We start from the raw sequence: 27,374 nt of genomic DNA, 5'->3' as shown, positions 1-27,374 counted from the left end.
AAATTGCAATGTTCAACTGAATTTCATTTGCAGATCGGTACAGAATGCTTGGCAATGAAAAATGTATTATATTTTTCACCTCAAACAACTGAAAACATATTCTTGTCAGAAAGGCTTGAAAGAGGTTAAATGGAAATTTGTTTGTTCTTCTGTCTGAGCAGCAACGAGACTACAACAAAATACCTGAAATTTAGATCGGAAAATTGGGAAGTGGCCATTGAATGAGCACTGCACCACTATACATTTACAACCACAAAATTTTCATTTACCTATTACAGAGATGGAGTGATTTGATTTTTTTTTTTCTTTCATTTTTAATTTTGGCCAATGAATGAACACTGCACCACTGTACATCTACTAAATTTGCCGCCAAAAGGATATTTGACTCGTTTCCATTTCTGGGATCCTGCAAGTAAACCAACCCAATAAATAGAGGTAGATAAAGTGCCTCGTTGCAGATGCATATGGAAATTATTTATCACAAATTCGAGTGCAAAGTAGAAAGACTCGTGTACCCATCTGTTGAAAACGCAAGTTCCAAGTAGGTGAAAAGATAAATAACAGTCCATTTTGATATAATTCATTATCTCATAAGATAAACACACACATTTTTGATTCTATACATTACAAATTGGACTAAAATCTTACCCACCGGGTCAGTAAGAATAACAAAAAAAGGCTGCAAGAAGAAACTTGTTATAATCAAACCTTTTTTTTTTGTGCCCAAAGTAAATCTTGATCCCTAGACTTCTTGTAGAGAAATTGGTTTCAAACTTAGAAAATAAATATTAAGAGTTCCTGAATGACCCTACTTTGAAATCATTTAGTAGTTAAAATGCGTCGAATTCGGATGACCAATTCTTAATGATTTAGGCGTGTTTCACCCACACATATCAACCATTTGAATAACTCAATGAAAATTATGATGCCAAAGTAACACAAAATGAAAAGGGCAATGCCATCAAATAATTCAGCATCACAAGTCATCTTATGCTATATTTTGTATAACATTTACTCTTAAGAGACTTGGGACCAAGGTGCATATTTTGCTCACCAACGTAAAATTTTAAAGAAGCAGAAATAAGTATAGGTTGACGGCTCAAAGGAATATGCAGAGAAGATACACTGACAAGCCAAGGGTAGGGGCCGACCTGAAACTGTGACCGAGTAACAAACCTAGTTCCAAATTGATGGGTTTCGAAATTGAGTAGTCATTGCCTCTGATAGAAATCTACCAAGGCTTTCTCTCTCAACTTCCTTTTCTTTCTTGAGTTCTAGATGTCGAACCTAAGTCACAAGCTAGAAAAAATTAGCAACTCTGTGTAAATATTGATAAAATCGAAGAACAAACAATAAAATACACACATGAAATAGTTTGTTGATGAAGTTGCAATCAAAAAAATGGAGTGAGTGTAAGATTTTTCTTATGACAAGCTGACCATCTCAAAAGGCCAAACAAAGAAGGAAAAGATTCAACAACAGAGTAAATGATGATTCTCAAGCAGGTAGATCACTGGAACAAATAAACATGGGCTAATATTTGGATTCTATCACAACTATAAAAACAAAAACACATTTATCAAAATGCTTGCAGCCCTGAAATGACTCACGTCCATAGACAAATTTTCTCCATCAAACAAAAAGTAATGTGGTATTTAAATAATTCTAAAACAAGGATTCAATTAATGCACTATGAATCAAACCATGGAGTTAAAAAAATGTTCATTGATTCTCCTTGCATATAGACATTTCAAGATTCACATCACCCAAAAGGTGGTTGTCAGAATACTGAAAAACATGAAAAGAATATTAAGCACCACAAACTTTTCTACTAGCTGAAAATGCATGATATAATTTCCTACTTTGTAATAGTGCCATGAGCAATGTGTCTAGTACAAGTTATTGTACTCTCGAGAACTTTACAAAACATCCGTTAAAATTTAATTGAATAAAAACAAAAAATAAAGAAATGTAGGCAAAATTTGATGAAGATCTTACAACCACCTTCTCGAGGTCGACTTCATGCAACTGTGAAACATAAAAATCCAGAGAAAGAGAAAGAAAGAGAGGGAGGGGGAGGGAGAAACAAAAAATTCGGTTAGCAGCCCAACCTTCAAAGAACCCTTCTGAGATACCCCAGTGTCGGTGATGACAACCAAACATTTGATATCATGATCATTTGCATATTCGTATTGTTCGGTAAGGCTTGGATCGCGTAAGGGGACAAACTCAGCCTGAAATAAGCACTTCAGAAAGTGTAGATTATATTCAGATATCTGAATTATATATAATATGTTGACCTTGATATTGTCCTCCCACAGTTCAGCTACGAGTTCCATGCGCTCCGCTAATAAACCACCTCCTCCTCTTGAACAGACAAGAACATGAATGCCACCATCATTTCTGTTCAAGTTACAAAATTAAGGCCATTAGTTGATTTTAAAGCCAGCGGGAAATTGTTACAGCATTGTCAACAAGGGGGACAATACTGGGAGAAAAATTCACCTATACAATTTACAGTCCACAGAAGAATGCAGCAAAATAGTCTCTAGTGCAATGCTTGTCCCAACTGCACCAGGAGGATTTGATTTCTGACAACATTAGGCACAACCGAAAGAACATTACTATAATGTCTGCTCATGTTTCTAATCACCGCCAGGTAAATAATATGCCTACAAGATTGCTTGCGAAATTTGTGGAGTTAAATGACAAAAAAAAAGTAGATGCAATTGAATTAAATGACAACTCAGCTGATATCCTAATTATAATATCTGTATGGGTACTAGAAGGGCTATATAACCAATACTCTCATTCTAGAACAATTCATAATTATAACCTTGATTTGGTATCAGAGGTCCAGCAGTAATCCATAAAATATTTTACATGAGCCAGAACCATGAGCAAATGAGAACTGAGGTCAATTTTTCTTTTTTTAACTTTACAGAGAAATTGTAGTCTAAGCTATTTTAAGGCACGTTGATCATAAAACTTGTCCAGGCAGTGAGTTACTTTTTTAAATATTTCATAACCGCCAGATGCAAGTGAAGGGCGGGAATGACATTAGCATAGCACAGGAGGGTCATGTAAGAGCTAGTCATTTATAATTTTCTTAAGCTTAACCTTACTCCACCTTAGCAATTTCCTCTTTGCATATGCAAAAGATCAGGAGCATTTATGGGAAATCAAATGCATCGCTCTTACAAGAATAATGTAACCTTATCCGTACATACCCAGATTCTTGAAAAAATTAATGTCTTAGAAATAAACAGAAAATGTTATGCTGCTACCTCATCCAGCTTCCCCGTGAAAATAAAGCTAACCACTAAAAAATTTGACAAAAGGAAAACTCGACACACCGCCATCTTATTTTTCTTACCGGTAACTCTCACATTTCAAATTGTATTCTCGTTAATATCAGAAAATCATATTCTCCAACTGTTGAACTATAAACCTAAATTAGATATACCTATCATTTATAAGAAATTTAAGCACACACACTAAATCTGTATGAAGTTATTGGAGCCATATAAAGGCCTCCAGGAACACAGAAGCTTACATTCTTATTGCCATGAAGAGATACCAATTATCTCTTGAAGGGAAAATGTAAAGAAAGTCAGAAGCAAAGATCTTACATGCTTAATGATATGATCTTTCATGTCAAAAAAAAAATATTTTACATGCTTGATAAATATATCACATCAAAAAAAGTAAGAAACGTAATACTCCCAATAGAATCTGAATGTCATGTATTCACTCGATTTTAGTGGATACAAAACATGAACTAGCTCAAAGAGTCAACCTCGATTCGGAACACGAACTTAAATACAGATATATCAGTGTGATGCAAATATGGAAAGAAGAAATCCACAAGACACCTACGTATACAGAATCTGCCATCTTTTGAAGCAAATAATCATAACGACCGCCAACAGCAAGAAGCGTTCCTTCCATCGATGACACAGGAATGTTTTCTTTTCTTAAATATATCTGCATACCAAAAATGAATACTCGCTCATGAAGAAGTGAAGAACTAGAGAAATAATGTCAATCTCTACTCGAATAATTTCTGAACAAACAAAATAGTGCTGTTCCACACTGGAAAACCGAATTCAAACCAAAAAAATTGAGACATGACAGTTATATAATGTAAATGGACATGCACTTATTGAAATATAGACTCCAGAAACATGGCAACAATTACCAAGTTAGGCACGATTGATATTTATGTTCCAATGTGTGGGAGAGTGCAAACTTCTTCTTGCTTTCGCATATACTTAACACAACATATTTACATGACATACATAAAAAATGTACTCTTCATAAAATAAAACCAAACATAAATCAAATTCTTCAATACAATCTTTCAAATCACATTCTAACAATTTTTTTTCCCAAAACACCCAAAAACACTATTAAACTTTGAGCCAGATGTCATCATGCATCCATGGCCACAAGACATGAACTTTTCTACCATTAGTTTTCCTAAATTTTGAGTAATAACAATCATCTGCCGTGTTGCATGTGCAAAAGACTCAAGGGGATGTAAGTCATGTGACGTAAAAGAAAATAATTGTATTGCGTTCTTTATTCAAAATTCACAAAATCTTTATATCCATAATACATGATCATGATATCAATACAGTTATAAATTTAACGGTGTTATTTACTCTGTATAATTATAATTGAAAAAAAAATACATATTTACTATTATATGTAGTTTGCAAGTTATATATTAGATGGAATGATGCATAAATTTCATCCTTTTCTTCCCCCGAATCATCACTATTGTCCAAGACCAGAGACTTTCTTGTTTTATTGACTTTTGATATAAAAAATGATGGTGATGATTTGGACAGCAGAGATTGGGAAACTTCACTTTTTAGATAAATGCAAAATGATGGAACCATGGTAAAATACAATAGTGGCCATGGAACAAAGTGCTTATAAACTTCCAGATTTATAATGCAAATTGGGGACTAAAAATTGTAGGTCAACTAGAATCAGATGGGACAATCTTATTTAGATTCTGTTATTGTGCTTGTGTACTATTATCATTTTTGATTAGTTTAGTGCTGATTTTCTATTGTTGACTTTTTTCTGCTTCAATCCAGCTTGCTGTTTAAAATCAGATTTTGACACAAGCTAATGAATAATTCAATATCAAAGAAATATTCCCACCGATGTATGTTCAAACTGTTCTATACCTGGAAATACAAGTTCCTGTGATAACTTTCAGTCGGGGGCATAAGTGCATCGAGAAAAGCATGGCTGTCGATCCTCCAGACTCTTATGTAGTTGAAAACAACCGACAAATCATCAAGCGCCTTGCGTGTGGATTTATCTGCAACAGCCTCCTAATATAAATTCACCTAATGTAAGCTTCATAGAGGGCCATAGAAGCAAGTAAATCAATAACAATATACCTGCAGGCAGGGCACCCCTTAGTCTGGGAAGTGCCTGCTCTGCAACGCCACAGAATCTTAATCCGACAGTTTGTAATCTATTCAATGCATCATCAGCAAGATTGAGTTCCTGCAAACAATAACAACGGATGAATATTCAGCTTTCAAATAAAATTTAACTGACGGCCGCTGGCCATGTCAATGATGCTGATTCAAAAAACACATACTCCATACAAGTCCTGTTAAAATAATTATGATTTTTACGGCTGGTTATTGACTTCAATCTCATATGTTATTTAACACATATTAACAAAATAAATGTGGATCTTAGATAGTATAAATGTAGTGAAGTGATAAGTGCTACACAACACAAAATTACATGGTTCAATCATGAAAACTTACACTCATGACATGATGCCCAGAGAGCTAAAACCGTATTAAACACTCCCACAATCCAATCATCAAACCTCTATATAGGTGACAAAGTTGATTTCAAAAGATTCTAAAAAAAAGTTGATTCAAAAATATATTCTTTTATTTCTAATAAAAACAGATGGGGCGTGTTAGGGACTTGGGTGTATTGGACCTTAATAAAATGGGCCAAATCATTGGCTAGTTAGTAAGAGAATTCTAGAAGTATAAACTTGGGGGAAGGGAAAAGAGAATATAAGATGAAGTTCGTTTGAGTGGGAAGGGAGTTATTTTTATCTGTTGAGTGGTTTCACTAGCTTTGGCTAGGGAAAATATTAGCATTTGGCTAGGGTTGTACAAAGAGTTTATCTCTTTGAATATTTTACGATCCTTTTGCAATACAATTTCATTCTTAAATTGTGGTTGCAACAGGGCAGATGATAAAAATAACTTGGCAAAGTTTGAATGAACAATCTAGTCAATTTAGGGGGGCAAAGTTCACAAGGGACCTAAAAACCTTTTCAAGAGTACTTTTGAGCTATGACAACACTAGAACAGACACTAGAGTGAGTGCGTAATCATTATTTCCTGCATAGAAATTACAAAAATAGAAATTCTTCACAGGTTCCTCAACTAAAATCAAACATGCTTTTTTTTTCTTACTCAGCCAATGTTTTAAGTGTGCATAACCTTCTACAAGATTTTCTATTTTCAAATGATTAAAATTGCTGATAGTGAACCAATTTTTTCAGCAATCTTTATTGAATGCTCCATTAAAATTCTCTTACAATATTTAACAGAAACAGATTTAATGAAGCAGGGAATAGAAAGAGAAAAAATTGTAGATATTATTGATTTAAGAATCTACTCCTGATATTTGCCAACCTGCCGAAGTTGGCGCCTAATCAACACCCATTTTGACTTCCTTTCAGAAGACTGAGGACGTAAAGAACCCAAAAGAGAGAGCAGCTGCAAGTAACAAAAAGAAAATCCATTCTTGTCAACAGAACTCATTGATCAAATTACTTAAGATTCCATACCTCAGCTACTTTCTGTCTGTTTTCTGATTTTATTCCTGTCCAAGACCATATTGCTTCTAATAAGTCCCCATGATTTAAATGAATGTCACAGGATTCTGATAGGAAAAATTTAGTGACAATGTCCATCGTAGCCTACGATTAACAACCATAAATTTGTAAATCAAATTCAAAATATAGAATACAATTGCAACAGAGAGATAGCAACAGAACACTAGTATGTTCAACAAGACCATATTGTCATCCATGCGGCAAATAGATGACAACAGAAAACTAGCATGTTTAAAAGTAATTCACAGTTCTTATTTTAACTTCATGAATCATGATGAAATCATCCAGTTATACAGACTTTGATCAAATAAACAAGAAGGCTCTTCACCAGTTAATTTAATTTTAGTGCAAAGGTGAAACAAGATACAGCCGGATTTAAATGTAAATGCAAGTTATCTCATTTTAAGTTTTGGGGTTCCTTTCAGGTCTTGGGCAGTGTTGATTGCACAATAAGAGGATGAGAGGGATGTAAATTAGTGACCCACTAGTGGCTTGGAGCTAAAGTGGCGAAAGGCAAAAGCAAAGCCACCAGTAAAAACTTCTCAAGTTACGAAGCATCATATTGAGGAAATAGTACATGTTTATAATTTGGTGTCATAACTTGATCTAAAATAAAGTACAGCACAAAATTTTTTATCCAAGAAGTGTATATCTACACGTTTCTGTTAATGGGTAAAAAATATGGAAAAGTGGAGAGAGGGGGGCAAGGAGAGAAAAAAAAAGCTATGGACAAGCTTAGGACCTTAATGACCTCTGCCTCGGTCACTGCAGTTTCTCCTCCAACAATATCAAAATCACCCTGTAAACAGTGTATCTCATGTAAATAAAAAACTGCAACATGGGCTTGACCACAATGATACCAGTAGAACATTTGCATGAAAATCAGTGAAACCTGGAGGTAACGATTTGGAGGTGAATGGCCAATTGCTCTTCGGTATACATAAGATATCTCATAGCGTTTGAAAAATGATTTCTACAAAAAAAAATGAGTTGGTTTCTTTAATAGTTCAAAGACTTTCAATTATACTCAGCATCATTTGACAGCAATACTAACATCTGGATTCACAAATATTGACCATATCCAAATAATTTTAGCAAAAAAGGCGGTAGTTTTTATGAGCCGGTAACATCAAAAGAAAAAATGTGAAAGCCACACCTGGTTTGCGACAATCCATTTCGCGAAGGGAAAGCGTAGCTCATGGCAAAGCTCAACCATGTCTCCTCCATGTGTCAAAAGTTTGACAGCATTCCTTGAATAAAGTTCGGGAACCAGCAAAAAAACAGCCAGATACAAACATATAAAGAAGTTATTCGTGTGCAAATAAAAAATAAGAGATATTAAAAACAATCATAAAAAGAACTGGGAAACATACCTATTTGGCTGAGGGTTGTTACCCAGTATTCTCATTGGTAAGATCTCCAAATGCTTAGCACAATGCTGACTAAAAACTTCGATAGCAACGTTGATAATCGAACGACGATTAGAAGTGTCCACATCTGTGAAAAGGACCGATGAAGTATCGTTTTGTGACAATTTCAATCTTCCAACATTCTCATGATCATCCTTCATCCTAAGCATATCCTCATCAAAAAATGCAGATACAAGTTTTTCGTAAATACTCGTGTCTTCCGAACTATGAATTGTACGCAATACATCTGCATATCCAAGAGAAGAATTCCTTAGCAATATTAAGTATCAAGTCTCTCAATAGCACCTGAGTAAGTCAACTATCCAAGTCAAGTCAACTATTTTACCAAAACTCGAAAAGGAGTAAATGGCATCAGCTTGATCTCATGAGAAAGTAAAAAAAACAAATGCGTAGGAAAACCTAGTTCTATGTAATGCATCATGCACGATGAAAATAAATCCCAGAAATTATTCTATAAAATCTATTTCTTTTGTCTCACATTTCACGGCATCCGAGCTAGGTTAATTCTAACCTAGCCTCTAGGTTCTTTTTTTGTGGACCCATGCACATGGCCATGGCAACTGATACAAATTCATCTTCAGTGGTTAGCATTGAATCATTTCCACAATCTGGCCCAATAATCTGAGTGGAATGGACTACTCCCCATTCAATTAACCGTTCAGAAATTGAACAGAAAAGATTATCTAGAGTTGGTGGCTTGGCGCATTCAATAAAACCCATGATTGATGGAAATGGTAAATTTGGATATCTCATTAGAAAAATAAATGAACCGACAACCACCGAATCAACACAACAAACAAGGAAATCTTAAAATTTCGTCATGACCGCCAGATTGATCAATTCAATGGAAACTTCAATTGGGAATGAAAAAGAAGTGTGGAAGAGTTCACAGATGCAGACTCGGTAGTGTCCATCTCTGATAAGAGATAAACCTCAAGTTATCATACTTTCATATGGGGAAAACTTGTCACTTACAGAAGCAAAAAGAAAAATGTGGTGACACGAAATATTGCAGGAGCTAAGTTTTGAGCCATGACAAATGGAGAACGTGAGATTTTGTGAATAAAAATGGTATGTCAAGAGCTAAATAGATGCCAAGCACCAATGAATGTTGTATTGTGTTGATAAATCTGCAGTAAGCATTGCAAACAGCCCAGTCTAGCGTGATTGTACTAATCATATTGAACTTAACAGGCACTTCAATAAGTAGAAACTAGAGAATGGAATAACTTCCATGCCATTTGTTAGTTCTAAATAATAAACTATAGATATCTTAACTAAAGCGCACTTCAAACCAAAGTTCGAATTATTACATATCACTCACCACATTAACAAAGGAAAGTTTGAAGTCCGACAAAAAAGATCAAAATCAAGCACAAATTAAGCATAGTATCCAACAACGAAAAACAAATCCCAGCAATCACCAAGGAGAGACAAGCTTATAAACTACTATAATAAAACAATGCGATTGGGGCAAGAGTTAGAAGCAAATATGCACACATATAAATATTTGCTTCTTTAAAAACAAAACACCGACAGTGCCGCGGTGGCAGTTTGGTAGTGGACCCCTACTTATTTATTATAAATTAAATAGCAATAAATGAGAAGGAGATTACGCCAATACCTCTTGAAGAACGCCATTACAAGATTATGATCAAAGTTCATAAGAGCCGAGACATTCCTTGAACAATTATATAGTTTTAGAACAAGAGCATAAGAAAATCTGATGTACCCATCTTGAATAATCGCCCAAATAAGATGATTCCACAGAAAAATACAGGATGCTAAATTAAAACTTATAAAAGTTCTCAATAGGCACACATATTATTTTAAAAAAAAGAATATTGTACAGTTAGTTAATTTTCCAATATTGTCAAAAATATTTCTGTCAACGAAGCCAATCACTCATTTTCATAGTCTCCAATTCAGTCACATTCCATTACTCTTTTTATGGCAAAAAAATCTATTTTTGATAATAACTTTATAGGTAAAACAACGGCAAGTATTCCAATAAAATACAACATTATACACAAGAGTATCCATTTTCAAGCAACATATCTAATCCTTGTAGAGTTTTACAAAATTTTCACTAGGGCACGTCAACACTAAGATGATTATTGCAATCACAAATTTGTTGATCAAGCTAAATAAACGGTAAAAACAATGATAAATGAGGTAATTTTTTTTCAGCTTTGCATACTATCCTTGTAAAACTCGGTTGAAGTTCTATAAAAATATCTTTTACTTACTATCTAGCAATTCATACTCCATTCGCGGAGGAAGAGCATGCTTCAGTAGTTCTGTGGCTGATGGACGATCCGACGGACTTGCCGACATCATGTGCCGTAGTAAGGATGCTTGTTCTGGAAATTCGTCAACCCAGGTAGAAGGAAGATTTCCTTTCTGTTTCAAATCAGAAAGCACAATATGCCTCTCCATAGCAGTGTCAAATGGATGCCACAACTCAAAAAACACAACTCCTAAGCTGTACATGTCAACCTGTACATAGAATGACGGTTCACAAGACTCGAAGGTAACTGGAAAAAATTATCCAAATGATTAAACTTCAACCTTCTCATTAATCTTCGGCCATCCTTGCTCTATTTCTGGTGCAGTGTAGAAATAAGTTCCAACTTGACCAGTTCCATCAACGGATAATCTAACAATTTCAGCAGCATCTACATCTTGATCCAATTGCTCCAGCTTCAAAAACTTTGCTGAATACAAGACAACCATTCTGTAAGTTTCAACTAAAAATGCTGAAGTCAGAAGTAATATTTCGAGTTAGAGATGTATGTTCAGATGAATTGCATGGAGAATATTTGAAGGTATGTGGTTTCATTTCAATTATTTCCACTTTCAAAAGTTATGAATTAATAGTCCTTAAAATAAGGTCGGCAAGACATGTATTGCCTGCGCTAAGCGTTTTTTTCGCACTTCGCATTGAAGTGTGCTTGGGTGAAAAATAGACTTTTTTTCCAAAAAAAGCATCTGATAGAAGTGAAATTGCATTTAAAGTGCATTTTCTCCTTTGTTTACGGATTTTTTTTAAAAAAAAAAGAGCACAAAAAACCCCAACATCGCATCGCTTTTTACCCCATCGCCTCTGCCCTTGTGTCACCTTTGCCCTTCGCCCACGCATTTTAATATTTGATATTTAAAATATGAAAATGAAAATTATTTCAATATTTGATATCTTATGTTTCATATTTTAAAAAACTGAGTTTGTTATTAATTTTTAAAATATTTTATTTATTGCCTTTTACTACTACTCAGGACACTTGATTGCTTTTGACAACTAATCTCTCACCTCAGGTGCTACTCCATGCATCTCTGTTTTCAAGTTCAACTAACATATAAGCATCATTTACAGTAACAATCGGATTTTTAAAAACAAATTTTGCTTATTCCGAAGAAGGTGGTCCGGTCCGCAAGGACCTCTATTAGTAAATAACATAAAAGAAAAGCTACACATATGATGTGATAATGCTAAAACTACTTGATTTACCAACAGAAATTCCATAAAATCTGACGAAAGATGGACCAACTCAATGCAATATTTTGTGACAAGCTAGTAGCAGCCTCTTACCAAGTCCAAAATCCCCAATTTTGATGTCATTGCGGGCATCGAAAAAGATATTATTAGGGGTCAAATCACGATGAATAATTCCTTGTGCATGAATATGTGCCAGGCCTTCCACAATTTGGCGGAATAAATGCCACGCAAGTTCCTTATCAAAATGATTATAGGATTCAAACATTTGCCTCAATGTCCTTCAGAAAAATAGATCTAATAAGGAATAAGTCGACAATACATATCACTGAAATAAACTTGGGCAATTCAGGAAATTATGAACACCATCAATATAAAATAGAATTTACAAAAACAAGCGCACATAAAAATAAAGAATGATGCATATCACTGTTACCAAATGACTAGTTGGGATACTGATTGCTTAATGCATTTATATTCCTGTCAAGAAAAAGTTCTAGACTACTCCATAGGACAGCATGCCCACCCCATGCGATGTCTATAAGGGAAATGTAATTATAGTTTGCTCATAGTTAGAAACTTAGAAGCTTGGCAGATATTTGAAAACAGTATCCGTTGTAATCGTACACGAAGAGAACCAAAACACTTCAAAAACATAAGCATGCATTTGGCACAATGTTCGATCCATCAGAAAACTTGTACAACTTGGTGATCCGAAGATTCTAGTGCTTCGGGACATGTGATCTTAGTACTTAGTTGTGACATAAAAACTGGCAAACACAAATCTCTACGTATGAGAACTTCTTGATATTTTGGGGAGTGAAAGCATTTGAAGAGGAAATTGGAAAGAAGCTACCTAGGACAGTATTCCATTTGAATATAAAGGTATGTTGACTCAAGCTTTTGTTCATGTTCGAATGGGTCCGAAGAACTTGCGTCCCTATAGCTGAAACTAGAGCTCATATCAGTTTTAGTACCCTGTGCACTATTGACAGGGCTTCCAACAACTCCTGTTTCATACCAAGCCTGAAAATTTGTTTTAAAGAAAATCACAAAAGTCAAATTCACATATGTATCAAAAGATTTAAACTATGTTATCTGTTTACATTTGGATTCATCATAACGTTGTAAACAATGGATTTAGCTACCAAAGCCTAAATGCAAATGAATGATACAGAAATAAAATGAAAAATCACTTCCAATTGAATAATTGATATGTTTCAAGGACATTACAACCTGGTAATACCGTACAACGTGTTGATGCTGCAACCGAGAAAGCGTGGCAACTTCCCTAACAACAGTATCATAGTAGGGTTGCAACATATAACAAAAAAAATTAGTCAGGACACAGACAATATTATGGATAAAAATGAATATAACCAGAGACGAGTGTCATTCACAATAGTCAAATGAGAAATGTTTGAGTAGAAAAGTATATTGTAAATAATAAAAATATTTAATTGGATCTTTTCTTATTTTTGATAAGATTGAGATGTATCAATTAGTTGATTGTATAACCCATTGTTGTAGGAATATTCTATCCCATTTATTCTATTTATTTAAGCATCTTGTATTGTAATAAGTGCGTCAAAAAAGCAATAAAATATCTTTTAAGTTTTTCCTCAATTTTATAGCTACTACTCGATTTCTTTCATGGTGTCAGAGCTATGGTTTACCCTAGTCTGGTAATATCTTTCCTACTCTTTGACAATGATTCTGCAATGGCTTCAAGTAGAAACAAATTCCACAAATACCCAAACACCGCCTTTGCCGTCCGAGTCTATAAATCCGAGGGGGATGGACAACATGCCCATTCCATTAACCGTTCACAAAGAGAACGGGAAGAATTACTAAGAGTGGGCACAACCTATCAAACTCATAATCAAAGATAAAGAAAAATATAGGTATCTCTCTCGGAGACAGAAAAAGACCAAAAAGCCCAAAACAGAAGCAACGTGGAAGAATTGGAAAGCTGAAAATTCCCTTGTAATAGCCTGGTTAACTAATTCAATGAAGACATCGATTAGGATAACTTATTTGTTTCTTCCTACAACGAAAGGAGTATGGGATGTTGTGAAAGAAACATATTCTGACCAGGAAAATTTCTCACAAATATTTGATTTGAAGACGAGATAGTGGCAAACCAAACAATGTGATCGAGACATGACTGAGTACTACAACCAATTTAAGGGTCTGTGGCAAGAGTTAGATCTTTGTTATGATAATAAATGGTCTTTCCAATCTGATAGTGATCGTTTCCTGCAACGATTGGAGAATGATTGAGTCTTTGAATTCTTGGGTGGTTTGAATAGAAATCTGGATGAAGTCAGGGGCAGAAATTCTTGGAAGACTGGACATCAAGAAGGTCGAAGGAAGGCGATGATGAGCGAGAAGGGTCCACATCAACCTGAAAGTTCTGCATTAATTTCCCAAAAAACAGCAGAATACTTCTCGACTGAAAGGCCAGCAGAATAAGAGAAGGGAGAGAGAGTGTGGTGCGAATATTGCAATTATCCGCAACATACAATAAACTTCCTGGGAGTTACATGGGAAACCACCTTACTTGTAGCCAAGGTCATTCAACCAATCAAACCGTGATCAGAAGGCGTATAAGGCAAACACGGAGGAATACATTAAGTCTGAAACCTCAGGAACAGTTCCCCTTTTTCAATAAGGAACAACTGGAACAATTGTATAGCTTTTTCAGTCCACACAACTCTTATCCATGGCTTCCTCCTGTTCTTTAGCTCAACCAGGTAATAATTCTAAAGCCAAAACTTTAAATGTATCAACCACTCCTTGCCAATCATGGATAATAGACTCCGGTGCAACCAATCATATGACAGGTTGCTCTAAGCTATTTTCTTCATACAGCCCATGTGCAGGAAATCAGAAAATTAAACTAGCTGATTCTCAGCCACAGCTGGGAAAGGATCCACAGCCATCTCCAATAAACTCACTCTCCAAAATGTGCTTCGTGTTCCTAACATTTCATGTAATTTACTGTCGGTTAGCAAAATTACCTATGATTTGAAGTGTTGTGCTGAATTTAATCACCATGAATTTCAAGAACTGGAGACGGGGAGGCAATGCTCAGGAGTGTGTAGGTCTTTATTATTTTGAGGAAGGAAGCTTCTCAATTGAGCAACAGTTAGTTTCTCGTTTGAGCTGAGCATATCTATTAAAAGATAAATATGAGGTTGAACGGTATTTTTTTAATATGTTAAAAGATAAATATGAGGTTGAACAATATTTTTTAAAAAAAACAATACGGTAGAAGGAACAATGAGGTTGAAGAATAGATGTTTGATGATGAGAACGAGAAGACCACCAAGTCAAAAAATGATTTATATGTTAATTTTCCATTGTCTAGTCTAGAAGGAACAAATCCTCCTGCTATTGTCCAGACTAGTCTCATCTATATTCATGTTTTGGTTACTGTTTTGATCACCTTGAACAAGAGGATTTGTTCCTTCTAGACTGGGCAGTGGAGAATTAACATATAAATCATTGTTGGATTCGGTGATATTCTCGTTCTCATATTCAAACATCTATTCTTCAAAAGTATTCCCTCCATGGATAGTGATGTTAAAAAAAATTGTGAATCTATATGAGACTAGCCTGGACAATAGTAGAAGGTTTCGACAGGTTTGAGATATTTGAAAGGTTCTCCAAGTAAGGGTTTGTTGTTCAAGAAGAGTGATCAAAGAAGTGTGGAAGGTTTCACTGATGCAGACTGGGCTGGGTCTATCTTTGATAGGAGATCCATCATGGGTACGGGTTACTGTACCTTTGTGTGGGGAAATCGTGTCACATGACAAAGTAAAAAAATGCCGCCGAAGTAATACAGAAGTTGAGTTAAGAGAAAAGGCAAATGGCATTTGTGAGATATTATAGATTACAAGTGTGCTTGAAGAGCTAAACTGGGAGCTCAAGGTTCCAATTATAAATCTGCCATAAGCATCGCAAACAACCCAGTCCAACATGATAATACAAAACATACTGAAGTAGACAGACACTTCATCAAAGACAACCTGGAAACTGGAGTAATCTGCATGCCCTTTGTCACCACAGATATGTTGACAAAGGTACATTTCAGGACAAAATTTGACTTGTTTATTGACAAGTTGTGCATGAGTGATATTTATGCACCAACTTGAAGGACAGTATAGAAAAGTAGAAAGATATAGTGTAAATAATAGAAAGGTTTAATTGGATTTTTTCTTATTTTTGGTCAGATTGAGGTGTATCAATTAGTTGATTGTATAACCCACAATTTTAGGAATACTAGCATGATGCACGTGCGTTGCACGTAATATCAATTATATTATAAAAATTAAAAAAATATGATTTTCTAAAAAACAATTTGAATCATTTTGTTATTTATCTGTATTTAATTTCTAATCATATTAGACGATTTATAAGAACTTATATAACTTACTTTCAAAATTATTTCCCAAATTAAAATTCAAGCAGTGGATTTTATGTTATATAATAAATTGTAATGAACATAATATATAGAACAAAATGAACTTAAACAAATTTTTTAAAAAAATTATATATTCAAACACCACGTATAAAGCATAATAACCTAAAAATCAATCAAATTATGGATTTTATCAATGTATAAATCATAATCTACAAAAACGAAGCATACTAAAGACAAATAATTATCAATTTAAAATCACTGTGATTAACTCATAAAAACAATATTAAAACAAATGAAATAGTAATATTGATAGTAAAATATAACTCATAATATTTAATTTAACCTCCTAAAGAATTTTTTTACTTTTTATTTTTACAATTCTATATCATGGATAATAAATTCTATATATCGATCTTTTGTAGACTAATATTGATGATTATTAATTTCTTGTTAAATAAATTTTAAAATAATAATTAAATCAACATATGTAAAGAAATGCACATTAAAATAAGATTATATGGTAAATAGCAAATAAACTTATATAATAATTATTAAATATAGATTTTAAACTATTGGTATGATTCTGACCTTTAAAATTTGAAATATAATAAAAAAAATATACTTTCATAAAAAAATGTTATTTTTGTATCTATTGAATTAATTAGTTTGATGTCAAAATAATTAAATAAAGATATTAAATATCATATGTAAAAATTTTATACTTTGATAAATGTTAATCAATGATCATTATAATTATATTTATTATAAGAATTATATCATATACTGTTTTTACAGTAGAAAATAGCTTAGAATCTTTTTATTGCTCATCAAAGTTTTGATTGATGATTGATTTTACAAACAATACATTTAATTTTTTAGTTATACAATTTAATAAAATAATTATGCTTATAACATATATATTAGTTATAGATGATTTTTTTCATATTTTTTTGAAATCATACTATCTTTGAAAATCAAAATTAAACTCTTTACATTCAATTCTTTGTTAAAAAATTCATAAAATATATTAGTTATTCTACTATTGCACATATAATTATAAATTTTTCATATATCTTTTTGTGATACTATAATTTATTACTTAATTAGAAATTGCACTAAAAATATAATTACAAAATTACAATAAAATCATTGGAAAAAAATGTGCAGAGAAAATTAAAAGGATAAAACATTTAAATGCAGTATAAAGATGAGTTATTTGATAAAATTAATATAGGAGTTACATTCTATTCTTGAAGTGTGTATAGAAGGTTAATTTTGTCATTGCACAATTGGAAAACAATGTCATTTATCCACATTTTTATAGGTATATAGATTCTGACACATTTAGTCTATTTATTTAAGACTCTTGTATTGTAATAAGTGTGTCGTAAAAGCAATAAAATATCTTCTATTTTTTCCTCAATTTCATGGCTGCTGCTAAATCTCTTTCAGTTTGTAACAAAATTACACAACAAAAAATAAGTAAGGGGTATCATTGAAAATAAACCATACATTTGTTGTAGAACTATTCAAATAAAGGCAGAATCGGATGTGAAAAAGAACCCAGCAGTGGAACGAGAAACAGAAAATATAGAGCATCTAAAACAGAATGTAAAAGACGCAACCACAATCAGGTAACATATAAATTGAATTAATGTTAAAATGGAAGAGGTATAAACCATAAATTAGAAGGTGTCACAACTTTGTCCACAGAGTCAACATAACATCATCAAACACACAATTCTTCACATGCTTGATGCACATCATCACAACCTTTACATTTATGGTGTTTTTAGGCTAAGAGTTTTGATTAAACTTGGAGGGTACAGGTCAGCATTGATGGACTAGCAGCGTGCCAGTTCAAGATTACCAACATGTTAGCAGGAAAAAGCTCCACGAGTAGGCAATTACGCTTCTAAACAGTTACAGAAGAGATTTTTCTCAAAAACTGTCAGAAGACACACCTCAATATGCGGTCATTTACAGGCAGGCTCTTGTCCTTTAACCTAATCTTCTTCACAGCGTACTGCCTGCCATCAAGCTTATTCTTGCATAACACAACATGACCAAATCCTCCATGACCTGTCAGAAAAATGTATTATTTACTCAAATGAATTTATAACACTGCAAAAGGTCGTCAAAGGATCACACATACAAAAACTGACTCCAAGAAATCTAGAAACAATACAATTTGGACGGAATCAGAGATACTACTATGAATTTCGACAACAACAAAAAATTTATATCAACAAGCTGCATATGACACATATTCATTGGTTTACATGCAACAAAGGCCTTGCTTACTACGAAATAAGATTAACATCCTGTAAATACCGATACCAACAGTAGCCAGGGTTTTTTCAAATTAATACATGACGCGGTCACATATCTTATTGTAAATGAACATACACGCCAATGTCGAACTAAAAGTTGAACAGTCAAATTAATTTCAAGTACATTTTAAAATTAATGGAAGTAACATGCTGAAAAATATGCATCCGAATTAGATTAAAGAAATAAAAATAAAGTATTCTCACCGAGTGGCTGAAGTTCCTCAAAGTCACCTAAATAACGGGAACTTAGAGTAGAAGTATTTTGTGCTCCATAATGCGAAGCAGTTCTCCAAAATGGAGCATTCTTAGATGAAATCTGTAAAACATGACGCACAAGAACGTAATGAAATCATTGATTACATGGAGATCCAGCCCGCATAATTCAGAAAATTGCATAATTGACTAACGATATGTTTCCTAAACACACGATCAAAAATCTCGTCAAAAGATGATGATGGTTTGATAACCAGATCTCGCACATCTTCAGAAACAATCTGGGAAAAATGACAGTTAGAGCCAAAACAAATAAAAAAGACCTTGTAAGGTCTTTTAATAAATAGAATGAACTACGCACCCCTAGATCGAGGAGTTCAGATGTTATTCCGGGTAAAGCATCGGAAAGAGGTCCTTTAGGAGCACAAGCAACGCGAAGCAAGTGAGCCTATGGAAAGATATCTTAGCTTATATTTGCAGTGGATATCAGAGTTGTAAAAAAAATAGCCAGGGACCATGAGAAAATCACCATGAGCATATCTCTTTCTGAAATCTGAGTAGGTTGATCATGAGCAACAAACTCAGAGCATAATGAATCTGAAACCTCATCATCCAAATAATCATACTCAGTTTTGGTCAGATTTCCTCTAACAAAGATAGCCTGTAAAGCAAGAAAATATCATGTGTTAAAAGATGCAAAGTGCTTCAAAAGCATATATCAGCTAAAAAATAAAAAGGAAAGAGAGGGAAGGGAGAGCAGAGAGCTTCTTTGTATCTAGCTTCTTTGTATCTAGCATGATCTCTCACGGCAAACATGAAGTAGGATATGATATATGAAGTATCTTGCAAAAAATAACTGATTAAAGGAGAAAATTTAAACAAAGAAACAATTAAGGCAAGCTATAATGGATGAGTAAGTAAATGCTGCAAAAGATGATGAAATTCAACAGTTTCATTTGTACCTGCCTGTGTATTATTCAGAGTTTAAAATTTTTTGTATCGATTACAATGAAGGTTTCCAGTTTAGATGTGCCATTTCCAAAAGAAGCAAGAACTAATAATTTGAAGAGGTCATTTCGTCCATCAGTTTGGCACTCAATTAACTATAAAACTTAATGTCATTGGCCTACGAAGGAAAGATAAGTCTTTGCTTGCATGACAACAGAGCCTCAATTTTCCACCTACCGGACATAACAATTGCTCATATGATAGTGAAAAGAATGATGAATCCAAATCGAACGAATCACAAAGGCCTTAGAAGGCTTTTCTAATTCTAGATTACCTAACCTGGGTTTCAGTTATCCTTATTTGAACCTCGACAGTTTCAAACTGCATGCTTGGATACGAGTATCAGAGTCATTATGGGAAACGCTGACTGCAGGTTCAATCTGGCCCAAATTATGCATTTCAGAAGAATATGTGCAAGCGACATAACCTCGTGAAATTAGATCATTCCACAAATCCTTCAAATGTGCATAATCATAACATGGTATTAAAGGAATGCTAAGGAGAAGGTCATTAGTATAAAGAGCCACCCATCTCTTCAAAACAGTTATGTGTGACCAGTGTAAAACTAGCACATGCATGTGGGGAAGAATTATAAGATAAATATTGAATCTAGAGAATCTATAATAAGCTTGGGCCTTTTGAAGAGTGGGTCTTTAAATATATACTCCTTAGTTACACAATCTGAAGTCTTTAATTTCTAATTTTATTTAGTCATGTAGGGAGTAAGTTTACGAGCAATCTCTTTCACAAGGAGGGCAATCTTAAATGATTATCCCCCAACAAGCTACCTTCATGTTGCCAGAGGAGCCTTTTTCATCCAAGTCACTGGTACTCAAATTGGTACTTTCAGTCTCTTCTTCACTCTCTTCTTCAAGTGCACCTAGGTTAAGCGCGTGCTCATGTAAAGTACTTGGCTTATCGTTCTCCACAACAACCGACTCCATGTGCTTCTTTACTTGTTTATTCATATCACGATTTCCTTGTTTTAGACCTTCAAAAGTATGAGAAAGTACTGTTTTCCTGCTCTCATCCATTCCTAGATTCCAATGCCATGACTCCCCAGAACCACTGAAAAGATCCACGTGACTACAGACAAAAGCTTCACCAAATGAGCAGATTGTGGCACTTGAGACAGTAGAATCCTTCTGAGAGAGCTGAGGACTCTTATCTGGTCCACAACTCAGAACCTACAAGAAGAAACCAATTGCGACAAGACATTATTCAAGTATAGACACACCAAAGCTGAATAAACAAATTCCATTCATTCAGAAGTGTAAATCTTGGAATAGATATCGAGTTGAAAAAATTCTTGGACATTCAAAAACAATAAAAAATAGCAAAGCAAGAGGGATATTAGTACAGGTTTTGTATCACAAAAGGACGGGAGAGTTCAGCCTCCACCAGGTGCAAGTTGGACAGCTCATACAATCTCTTGAAACTTTTCTAGTATCACAAATTTCTCATTGCATTGCCATCCGCAACAAATCTCATGTAATTCTATCATTCGACTTCATAAGTAATTTAAAATAACCTTTTCCATCTAACATAACACAAAACTTCCTATTAATGTTGTATCCAGTGTTTTATAGTCCTGCCACTGTTCGACTATAAAATCACATAGCATCAGTTATGATAACATGGCATCGATTATCAACTGAGTAAATATTTTAAAATAATAAAATTCAAACATCCTATCTAAGATAATTAAATTACAAATAATAGATAAATCAATAACATCTATTATACAGGAGTAATTTTTCTTGGTGACAACTTGTGCTACAAGAAAAACTTAATAAAATTTGATAAATTATTTAAATCATATTTTTCTTTTAAAAAAAAACTTACATGATTATGTAGTATCATTCATATCAAAAATTAATAATTTTCTCAAGTAACAAAATAATTAAATATTATATTTCTTGAGATATGAAACTGTCATTTATGGTTTTTTTCTTAACATTTAAAGCTGATTAGATATCATCTCTAACATTTTTCTTATTGCATTTAGAAATCCTTGAGAACTACTCAAATTATACAAAAACTTATCAAGTATTGTTGATTATTTTAGTACTTCCTTGCACTCCACATGTTGCGAATTAATTGACTATCTAATATGTTTAGGGCTTCGTATCTTATTCTTTTACTTACCAAGAAACATCAAATAATACAATTATCTCATCCGTGTATATTATTTCGATCACTTCATTATTATTTCTAATAGTTTTTAACAACTGAGCACATCTTTAACTGATTAAATTAATCAAGTGCATGTTTCTTCTCAGCTAATTAAATGTGTTGATTGAATCTTGAGTTCACTTGATAAAATTAAAAATTATTAATTTATCAAGTAATTAGTTTCTCATCACAGATCTCAAGATCATTAATACAAAGAGTTTATATTATACTTTGGTTTCTTTTGGGTGCAACTATTTTTTAATAGACAAAAGTTATAATAATCTTCAATACAGTTACAAAAGAAAAACCAATTATTAGACTCATTGTGAAGTTACAACTTCCCTTTGTTGCAACAGTTTGTGGCAAAAGTGATAGTTCTCATACCAAATTTCACTGTCATCAACTCTCCCCTTGACCGAAAGAATAAAAATCAGTTACAGGTAAGGATTGTAATTTAATCGAATAACAATATGGATTCTCTCGTAACTGTTGGCATATTATTTCTCATTGAAAAACTTTTCCTACTAACTGTTCTCTCACTACGACTGGTATTCCCTTGCACAGCCATTACACATCAAGACATGGATACCCCACCATTCTCCAATCCTCTTACAATGTCCACCAGCAAAAATAACATTTATCTTTTTGTTCTTTTGAGATTTTAATTTTTCATTCAATGGAGGATTTTAAGTTTTCACACTGTCGCAGCAAATAATTACCCATGTTTCTATGGTAAGAAATAAATGTAAATTTCCTGCAATAAACCAGAAAAACTAAGATCAATTAGGACATATTTGTTTACCAATTCACTTGGAATCCTTTGAGGATAAATTTCAGACAAAAATTCTTGGGCGGCTTCAACTAAATTGTAGATCATCACACGTCCTTCTCTAGCATTTGAATTTGCCTGCAATGGTTCCAACATGACTTTTAAACTGCTGCAATGGCGCTGAAGAGCTAAATTTTACAGGAAATATGGTGCATAAATCCACAGAAAATTAGGAATAGTGTCATGAAGGACTAAATAGTGAAGAATTCTCACTCTCTCTTAATCAAATCCATTTAACAAGATTTCATCAGTCATTAAATGTTAATAGTCCAGTAACATATCTCTAAAATATATTTTCAAGGATTGTAAGTTCCATAGCATGTGAACTAATACTCGAGGTATAAACTGAGCCACTAGAAATTGCGTAATTTACCAGCCATGCCATCGATTTGAGTCACCATTAATTATTTATGAATGAATTAGGGTATTTTTTGTTAAAACTAAAAATAGTTTCTCCATTATGGAAATAATATTTTTGGTATGTGACAATTTTTAATAGATGGATTTTCACACATCATTTGGGTATTCTACGGCGTTAGCTCAACTTCCAAATATGTTATACTTTGTTGATTTCTCCATAGGTTTTATCTTGCGTAAAAACATGACTTGTGTATCATTATGTATATGTGTTAGAACATTGATTAATGTTATGAGTAATTGAGGTACTTCAAAGAAGAGGTATTGCATTGAAATATGTTGATCATCGTAACCTTCAGTTGGTTTAATGCCATACACTGAGGGCTATGAATCTTACAATGGCCAGTTGAGAGCATTGCGAAGGGGTTGTTTGGTTGTAAAGCCGCATTTTCTCTTGACGTTGCCGTCCATGGTGTCGTATTTCACAAGGTATGTGAGGGGACCTAAATTGCCATTACATACCATGGGCATATACATTGTTATTTATGTTGGAGTGTGCTCTAGATGCACTTGTACATTGATAGGGGGTGTGAGTATCATGTGGGAGGGCATAAACTGCATTTATTGCTTAGGTAAGTGATTGTAGCTCTTGTGAATGATTTCAATCAATTAGTTGTCTTTTACCTTACACACATTTGGCATTTCTCACGCCTCAGGGACACTATTCCGGTGAAGTCCAGGCCTACGCTCTCAAGACAGTGAAGGGGTCTGGGTAACCATCATTAAAAAATTCTAACAATTAGAGGTCATGTCTATTAGTTGTATACACTATATTGGATTTTTAACTACATGTCATGATGTACCCCCTATATCCATTGAAAATGTATATATATTGACCCTATCCTTTTGTCAAGGTAAAGTATGCGGCTTATTTTCATTAATCGGATAATAACATAAAGATAATTTATCTTCTATTTAAAACAAAAGTTTTCACTACATGTTACAGACCAAGCCCACAATAATCACTGACAGACTAAGACAATCACTTATTTCAAGTCAGTAGAAAAAACAGGCTTGATCACGAACCAGGTAAAAAAACCAAATCAACAGAAAAAATGGCATGTCGTCATATTACTGTTGAAAAGAAAGTGTCCTAGGAAACTTGTGCATATAATTGGCTACCAACAACCTGATCATAAAGCAGAGATAGAAGGTTATCAGCATCAGCTTTTGGTAAACCTTTCTCTGGTACTATCTGCAGCTTCGGACATTTGTATGGATAACCTTGTAAACATCTAAAATAAGGATGTCAGGAAAAAAGAAGAAATTGAATTTGGAGCGATTTAACTGGAAATAATCATCCAACCTTACTGAAAGCACAGCAGAAATATCATGCTCTTCATATCCTGTATCCTTGGAGTGCGGCCTAGTATTTCATCCATAAAGCATTGGTAAAAGATAATAAAGACGCTGTTGTATAACTGGAGGGACATTATTGAATTAGGAACCTGAGCTTGATATTGATTTGGAGAGGTGATTCAGAAACAACTTCACAATCTTCCTGAAATATGGCAGACCTATATACCAAGGAACTAGAATGAGTTGTAGGCTACAAAATTTTATGAGAAGCTTATTGGCCAAAGTAAAAATATTCTAAAGATTTCTATACAGTTATATATAGTAAATTTATATGCATATTCACTAAAAGAACCAGACACTTGCAGAAAGTTATATCGCAAAAAAAGTCCTCTGTGTAAATACAAGGAAGATGGAAGATTGAAGCCTTTGCAACACTTTATGCCTTCTTTCCCGGGTTAACGATTAGTCATTTGCTCTTTTACTCTTTATATAATCATTCTTTTCTCTTTTCCTTCACTCTTCCTTCTCTTGAATTTGTTTCCTCCACGTTCTTTACAACACATAAAATATATATCTCTTTCCTCCTTTGTTTTCTTCAGACAGTTGATTATAAAACATTTATACATAGAGAAGCTAACTTTATGTAATATAATGTAATGTTTCTGAAGGTCATGAATTTCTTGATTAAGCACCAAAATGAAAGGACTATGTTCTGTTTACTGAAATCATAAAATTAAGAAGTTTTATGAGCCCACCTTAAATGGGACTTGACAAACTTTACCGAAACACGGTGTAAATTTGCCACATTCACGATCTAATTTAACACTACAAGTATAATGTCTTGTGTATCTGAAGTTATTCTTAAGCAATTAAGGATTTTTTAATTTGCTTTGCAATTTTTTAAGCCTCTGTTTAACATAAAACAGAGGAACCTAATTAAAAATTAAATGATATTACAACCAAAAAATTATAGGCCGTATTTCCTCCTCTTAGAACGATTCAAATTCAAACACGGAAAGTTGTATGATACATGATTAGCAGGAGATTGTCTCAGTTCATCAATTCACAATACAGAGGTAATATGGTTCATTTCCAGCATTCCACAGATATGTTTTCTAGAAATTTGATTTTCTTTTTCGAGCAGATGTCATTAAATGTAACAATATGCCATATTTATTTATATAGAGTGTGTGCTCTGATGGCGTGTAGGGCATTTTAAAATTTTAAAATACAATTTTTTGATTACAAATTTACAATATAACAAACAGGATATCAATGAGGTTCTCGGAGAGAAATAAGATGGGATCGTAATGTTTGCTTTTATTTCCTGAGATGGAAAACCTTTTCGGGTCACCACAGTAAAACCAAACAGAACCAAAGATTCCAGCTAGTTCACAAGTTCGTTTATAAATCGTCAACATGGAAACAAACAGAGTGGTCTATTCAGAAAGTATCCATGCCTTGGAGTGTTGAGATTCGTCGCATGCATAACAGCATAAGGTCAGGAAAAAAAACGTAAACAGACTTATTTCCAGTATCCAGTTAAAAATAATAAAAACGATTTACAGAATAGATAATTTCAACAGTGCAGAAATAACACGTTCACATAATATGCAGAAAAACTTACAGAGCGGTGAACTCCTCAGCTAAAATCTCGCTGCTATCCGCCGCAATTGAATTATGGTCCTTGGACTGTGTTCTTCGCCCCCCCTGCTTCTTCTTTTTCTTCGAACTACGCCCCATTGTTCAGAGTCCGTAATATTTATCAAATCAAATCATCAATTTTCACCTCAATCAGCAATCAAATTTTAGCCTTACAAAGTGAGATTCTGAAAAATCACAGGGTTTCGACTCAAATGAGTGGTGATGAAACCGAATCCAATCGATTTTGTTCGTGTATCGGTGCTGGGAGAAGTGTTCCGCAAAAAAATTTGCGAGGAATTGAAGTTGGAAACGGAAGAGAAAGATGGCGCTGAAATGGAAGTCTTGGAAATATACAAACAAGGGTTAAGCGTAAAGCCACAGGCCCACAGTGGTGTCAATAAAATAATCTTTGATAATTCAACCAAATATGCATGTAAATGAGCTCCAAGTCTCCAACCCTTTTTGGGTGAGCCCAGCGGGGTATTTTATTTTTTAATCTCGATCAATTTTAAAAAAAAAAAATGACATCCTTGAATGTATTTGAAATACACTTGAGGATATCATTTTCTTAAAAAATGGTTGATCAAGATTATTTAATTAATTTTCCCGAGCCTAGCTGTGTCCAGAAAATTGGAAATCGTATTAAGCTAATTTTTAGGAAATATCTTATATAATTTTGTTATTAAATATAAAAATCTTAGAGAAATACACATAATTATCGCTAATACCCAATATACTACATAAATTTATTAAATTATAAGAAATGACATAATATAAACTAAATTTGATTGCAAAATTATTTGTACTCTTCGCGCTTTTTGTTGCACAATATTATCAGCTAAATTATTCTAATCAAGATGAACTACTATCTTTTTTTCAATAGACAATGTGGCCAAAATCAATATATCATATGATATAGTTGATCGGAGATAATTCTTTATCAACTTCAACTCTGAAAAATTTCTTTCGGCTGAAGCTATTGTAATCAGTATGGTTAATAATATTATATTAGTTATCCAAGCATTAGGAAATTTATTATGCAAATTTTTGACATACTTCAAGGCTTCAACTGATTTGGATATCCCTAGTATTGCTTTTATAAGTAACTGCAATTCACAAAATAGTTCGAGCGCATTGATATCATAATCATCCTCATGTTTCAAAAAATCGGCAAGTGCAGCACATGAATTGTTCAAACTCTCA

The 27,374-nt window shown here is 33.6% G+C and overlaps 1 protein-coding gene across 3 annotated transcripts; it reads right to left on the bottom strand.

Annotated features, from left to right (window-relative positions):
- On the bottom strand, window positions 1-26,576 carry LOC142547534 (eIF-2-alpha kinase GCN2). 3 transcript variants are annotated; one of them, XR_012820690.1, is made up of 31 exons: window positions 26,155-26,576; window positions 24,677-24,745; window positions 24,535-24,594; window positions 24,358-24,463; window positions 22,785-22,889; window positions 20,596-20,994; window positions 19,329-19,460; window positions 19,161-19,247; window positions 18,994-19,080; window positions 18,791-18,902; window positions 18,218-18,335; window positions 13,061-13,115; window positions 12,681-12,850; window positions 11,921-12,105; window positions 10,903-11,048; window positions 10,581-10,830; window positions 8,275-8,557; window positions 8,058-8,151; window positions 7,794-7,874; window positions 7,644-7,700; window positions 6,854-6,985; window positions 6,699-6,782; window positions 5,424-5,532; window positions 5,205-5,341; window positions 3,880-3,987; window positions 2,506-2,591; window positions 2,301-2,403; window positions 2,112-2,234; window positions 1,152-1,287; window positions 270-406; window positions 1-183 (listed from the first exon to the last, which is right to left on the bottom strand). XR_012820690.1 is itself a non-coding variant. In XM_075655888.1 (30 exons), the coding sequence occupies exons 1-29, from the start codon at window positions 26,268-26,270 to the stop codon at window positions 1,177-1,179; spliced, it is 3,705 nt and encodes a 1,234-aa protein (XP_075512003.1). In that variant the 5' UTR covers window positions 26,271-26,576; the 3' UTR covers window positions 1-406; window positions 1,152-1,176. The 3 variants fall into 3 exon arrangements, 1 of the variants encoding a protein (XP_075512003.1); XM_075655888.1 differs by having other exon boundaries at window positions 1-406; XR_012820691.1 differs by lacking the exons at window positions 1-183; window positions 270-406; window positions 1,152-1,287; ... (1 more) ...; window positions 2,301-2,403; window positions 2,506-2,591 and having other exon boundaries at window positions 3,881-3,987; window positions 5,205-5,354.
- Window positions 26,577-27,374: the final 798 nt, after the last annotated feature.

This window comes from Primulina tabacum, chromosome 5 (genome assembly GCF_025594145.1).
Source record: "Primulina tabacum isolate GXHZ01 chromosome 5, ASM2559414v2, whole genome shotgun sequence".
Taxonomy (NCBI): Eukaryota; Viridiplantae; Streptophyta; class Magnoliopsida; order Lamiales; family Gesneriaceae; genus Primulina; species Primulina tabacum.
The sequence above is the reverse complement of the archived record's forward strand: the minus strand, read 5'-3'. Positions and strand labels throughout refer to the sequence as shown.

Coding starts and splice junctions, on each gene's coding strand:
- LOC142547534 (XM_075655888.1), bottom strand. CDS start 26,270: ATGGGGCGTAGTTCGAAGAAAAAGAAGAAGCAGGGGGGGCGAAGAACA. Junction 12,106..12,680: donor CAAATGGAATACTGTCCTAG/GTAGCTTCTTTC, acceptor ATTTTTCTGAAG/GACATTGAGGCAAATGTTTG. Junction 8,152..8,274: donor AACAACCCTCAGCCAAATAG/GTATGTTTCCCA, acceptor ACTTTATTCAAG/GAATGCTGTCAAACTTTTGA.